This window comes from Aphis gossypii, unplaced genomic scaffold, assembly GCF_020184175.1.
Source record: "Aphis gossypii isolate Hap1 unplaced genomic scaffold, ASM2018417v2 Contig00093, whole genome shotgun sequence".
In the NCBI taxonomy this organism is placed as follows: Eukaryota; Metazoa; Arthropoda; class Insecta; order Hemiptera; family Aphididae; genus Aphis; species Aphis gossypii.
In genome coordinates, this window is record NW_026083013.1 from 64,533 (window position 1) to 70,176 (window position 5,644).

The 5,644-nt window shown below is 26.5% G+C and overlaps 1 protein-coding gene across 1 annotated transcript; it reads left to right on the top strand.

Moving 5' to 3' along the window:
• The first annotated feature begins 4,072 nt into the window (after positions 1-4,072).
• LOC126553195 (piggyBac transposable element-derived protein 2-like) lies at positions 4,073-5,053 on the top strand. Its single transcript, XM_050208357.1, has one exon. It carries the CDS (start codon positions 4,073-4,075, stop codon positions 5,051-5,053), a length of 981 nt encoding a protein of 326 aa, XP_050064314.1.
• Positions 5,054-5,644: the final 591 nt, after the last annotated feature.

Below are 5,644 nucleotides of genomic sequence, written 5' to 3' on the forward strand. Positions count from 1 at the left end.
CCAAAAAGATTTTATCGACACATAAAAAAACAATTTTCAGAAAAATTGAAAATTTCAGTTGTCTATAAATAGCTCAAAAAAGTCAAAATATTTTGAAATTTAAATCACGTAAAGAAAACGCGAATCTAGACACGCGGTAGCGTGTCAAGCCAAGTTCTAGCTACAGAACTAGCGAGCAGCACCGTGTGTAATATTACACGAACCATTTGGAGCCACTTTTGACCCCCTCATAACTCAAAAACTATTCCACATAAACATGTCAAATTTGGCTCATATATTGAGACTTACGAGATACATATGTTTTCCAAATTTCATAAACATACCTCAAACCGTTATTTAGATATTAACGTCCCAAAATCGTCATTTTTATGACTGACTGACTTACCTATAGGTAGGTCAAAATTCTAACCCAGTTCCAGATGACCTAGAAAGTTCAAATTTGGCATACAGATAGGTAGTTAGGTTAATACAAAAGAAAAAATCAGAAACTTGAAGATTTTTAATTTAAAATTTTTTAATTTTTTAATTTTTAATTTTTTATCAATTGATTTTATTATAATTTTGCAATTAATTATCTATTATGTTTTATTTTTCAATTAATTAATTAATTGCCTCTAATTTAATGTAGTGTTGACTTAAATTGAAAAATTTAATTAAAAAATTTAAAAAAAAATTAAAATTAAATTAATAAAAAAAAAAAATAAATAAATACATTTATTTATTTTTTTTATACTTATGTAGGATAATACAATAGTTTATTAAAAACCATTTGAAAATTATTTTAATATGATTTAATAGCTATTAATAATTTACTTACAAAAAAGTAATGATATCCCAACAAAACATAAATGTAAATTGATAGCCAAGTTCAATTAAATAATATGCTTTGGTTGTTGACTTCAACGACAAAAGAAGTGATATCTAAATGGATGCTAAGTTCAATGGTCAGTCCTGAAATTTATTTATAACAACATAAAATATAATTTCTTCTTATCACTTAGGATAATGTTTTGAAGCCTAAGGTCTGACTTGGCTAGTTGTCATATACGAATTATTATTAAGTACCAACCAAAACAGTCATGGAAGAGCACTGTGCTCGATAGCTAGTTTCTACCATCAAGCCGAATTTTTAAAAGGATAAAAAAAAACTTACAACTTCAGAACTTGCGAAGGCATAACATAATTCGTATATGGAAACTAGCCAAGTCAGACCTTAGGCTTCAAAACATTATCCTAAGTGATAAGAAGAAATTATATTTTATGTTGTTATAAATAAATTTCAGGACTGACCATTGAACTTGGCATCCATTTAGATATCACTTCTTTTGTCGTTGAAGTCAACAACCAAAGCATATTATTTAATTGAACTTGGCTATCATTTTACATTTATGTTTTGTTGGGTCTTAATAACTGGTAAAATTTTCAAGTATCTATGACTTATACTTTTTGAATAATAACAAATATCAAAAATCGCTTGAGGCTAAACTGTTATTTAACGCGGTTTTGTAAAAATTTAAATTTCATACACTCATAAAAATGTTTTGTCTGAATCCGGTAGAGTTTTTTTTACAGATATTTGAAGAAAAATTTATGGAGAACCTTGTACCAAATTTTCAAAACTTAGTTATAAAAGAAAAAAATTTTATGATTTTTCAACTTCAAAATTACTTGCAAATTTTCGCGTTTTCGACAGATTTCGTAAAAATTTGAACTAAAAACGCTTATAAAAAAAAAATTGTGATTAACGATTTTTAATTTTTTTTAGCTACAATAAAAACAACTCATAAGGAACCTTGTATTAAATTTTCAAAACTTTTTGGTCATCCAAAAATTTTATTGACACTTTAAAAAAAATTTCTCAAAAAAATCGAAAATTTCAGTGGTCTATAAATAACTCAAAAAAAGTCAAAATTTTTTGAAAATTTAACTATATATACGGATACTACTGACATTAACATTTGGTGAAAATTTCAAGTATTTTCAGTGATTAGTTTTTGAATTACAACCATAAAAAAAAATCGATTTGGTCGAAAACTGGTTTTGCGTAAAATTGCAGTTTTTCCGTCATTTTTTTTTTGTTTTTCTCGATTTTTTTGAAAACTGTTGGAAAATGTTAACTTTTTACCTCTATAATGCACCAATGATATTAACTTTTACATCGGAAACCACCCCTATTGTTTGAAATTGGAGCATTATTTCGACTAGTTATGCTGTACACAGACACAAAAACAAAAAAAAAAAAAACACACATCATTGTAAAATCAATACATTCTTCACTTCGTTCAGAATCTAATACCTCTACACAAAAATATTGCTTATAAAATGTACAACAAATATTTACATATATTATAAAAGCTGTCCCGACACGGCGTTGCCCGCGTATTAGTTGGTTTTTTTTGCATTTTCGTAAGCCATGTATTAGTGTTATTGTGTATGAGAAAATTTAACCCTACACTGCATAAAGTATCACCCATGATACAACCATGAAAATTGAAAATAACTGTCGTTTCTTTAACAACAAAGGTTTGGCGGTCTTTTTGTTAACATCTTTATATATTGACCCACACATTATTTATTTGATAAAACGTCTTTGGCATCAGCTGTTTATTAGTAAAATCGCTATCAGTAATTGTTATCAACAACAGAAAAACGTATTTTTCAGTTCAAAATTAAAGTGGAAAATATTATCATAACTAACAAAAAAAAATATTTTCTTGTTCAGTTATGTGTTGAGATTCTTTTTAAATTGTTTTATCTCAAATTAATGGTAAGTAGTACACATTTTTATTCATTTTTCACATGTATCACACATGATACATTATGCATTAGTCACAAATATAATTGTATCACAGATGATACACTATGCAATGATGACTATTACAAAAGTAAAATTAAATAATTACTTTGTTTACAGTAATTCTTATTCATATTATTATGTTTTTTTTAATCTAAATATATTTTCTATGTGTCTATTCTTCCTATATATATTATACTTTATGCTTTATCTATATCTCTATAGCATGTGCTTATTTTACTTTTATTAGTTCAGATATTTAGCTATGTCTAGAAAAGGCTTAAGTGATGAACAATTAGTAGAGTTATTAAATTGGGATTTGAGTGATGATGATTTAGATTGTACTGATTCTGAGGATGATATGGGTAAGTTTATATAAATAACTATGTATACTTTCAAATTTACTAATTATTAATAATTTAAATTTTTTTAGATAATGTTTTGGAATCAATTGAAAATAATTTGCCTTTGATATTACCAGAAGTATGTGAAGAAATATTAAACGACGTTGTTATAGAAAATGAATTGGATCTAGGTAATGATGAAGTTTTTGAACTTTTAGATATTATGAATATGCCTGTTGTTCTTGATAATTGTGAGCCAAATATTTTATGTAATGAACCTCCTATTAATGAGACACTAATTACAAATATTTCTCAAATCAACAATCAAAAACTTTTAAAATCAAAATTATCTCAAGTGCAATGGAAAAAAAGCAAACTTTTATATGGATCCACAATTTTTAAAATTTGAGACTGAACCACTTCCTAATAAAATTACTTCATTGAAGTCACCAATTGATTTTTTTTCTTATTTTTTTACTGATGATTTATATCAACACATAATATCTCAATCCCAACTTTATTCCATACAATGTGATGTAAACAAACCTGTCAACATAACTAAAATTGAATTACAACAATACATTGGCATATGTTTATTTACTTCAATTGTTGTTATCCCTAATGTGCGTCGATACTGGAACACTAATATTGGTTTCACTCTTGTAAAAGAAACAATGAGTGTAAATAGATTTGAAAAAATAAGACAGTTTATACATTTTAATGATAACTCTCAAGCTCTTTCAAAGGAAAATGTAAACCACGATAGACTTTATAAATTAAGACCGGTTGTTGATTTTTTAAATGAGAAGTTTGGTAGTGTTCCATTGGAAAGAGATCTATCCATTGATGAGCAACTGTGTGCTACAAAAGCACACAGTTACCTTAAACAATATCTTCCTTAAAGCCTCACAAATGGGGATACAAATTTTTTGTCATGTGTGGTTCAAATGGCTTCTCATATCGTTTTGAACTTTATACTGGACAAGAGAATCAAGATAAATATAGACTACCATCTGAGCCAGATTTAATGGCAAGTGCTAATGTGGTTGTACGTTTAAGTCGTATTATCCCTGAGAACAAAAATCATAGAGTGTTCTTTGATATTTATTACACAACAATACCATTGTTAACATTTATGGCTAAAAAAGGAATTCATACCTTAGGAACAGTAAGGAGAAATAGATTACCAAATTGTCAATTTATTTCAGAAAAAATTATGAACAACAAAGCTAGAGGAACTGCGTTTGAATACATAACTGTATTTGATGATATTCCACTTACTTCTGTAGTGTGGAAAGACAATAAAATAGTTACACTTTTGTCTTCATATTGTGGAATTCTACCAAAAAATAGCATTAATCGTTTTGATAAAAAAACAAAACGTATTTTAGATGTTAATTGTCCTGCTATCATCAAAGACTATAATAGACATATGGGAGGTGTAGATTTGCTCGATTCTCTTATTGGTCGGTATAAAATAAGAATGCGTACAAAAAAATGGTATATGAGAATTTGGTATCACCTAATTGATGTAACAGTTGTGAACGCATGGCTCCTGTATAGACGAGTAGAAGTTTCAAATGGCAGAAAACCTACTATGAGTTTATTTGATTTTCGTTTGAGTGTATCATATTCTTTGACTAAAGTTGGCACAATAACACCTAAAAGAGGTCGACCTCCAACATCAGTATTGAAAGAAATGGCAATAAAAAAAAGGAAACCTAACACATCACTTATGCCAACTGATTCAGTCAGAAAAGACTGTGTGGACCATTGGCCTGAGTATGTGGAAAGCAGACAACGTTGCAAGCTAAATGGATGTGGAAAACTGACCAACTGTACCTGTACTAAATGCAATAACTATTTTTGCTGTGGAGTAAACAGAAACTGTTTTACTTTATTTCATAAATACTAATTAGTAATAACTTATTGTTACCTATTATTTTATTATTAATTATTCATTCATTTTTATATTCTCTATAAGTGTTTATTTAATTGTTTGATATGTACTAAAAGACTCATATTCTATTATAAAAGTGATAAATATTAAAATGTGATAATTTGTTATTATGTTTTAAATTTCTATAATCATACTATTGTAAAGGAAGATTACCTATTATTTTATTATTAATTATTCATTCATTTGATAAGTATTTTTTTACCTTTATTTATTTTATATAATTCTTAAGTTTTTATTTAGTTTTTTTATATCTACTAAAAGACTCATATTCTATTATAAAAGTGATAAATATTAAAATGTGATAATTTGTTATTATGTTTTAAATTTTTATAATCATACTACTGTAAAGGAAGGTTACCTATTATTTTATTATTAATTATTCATTCATTTGATAAGTATTGTTTTACCTTTATTCATTTTATATAATTCTTAAGTTTTTATTTAGTTTTTTTATATCTACTAAAAGTCTGATAATCTATTATAAAAATGATCATTTGTTTATATATATATATATATTTTTTTTTTTTTTTTTGAATTTGTTTGGTA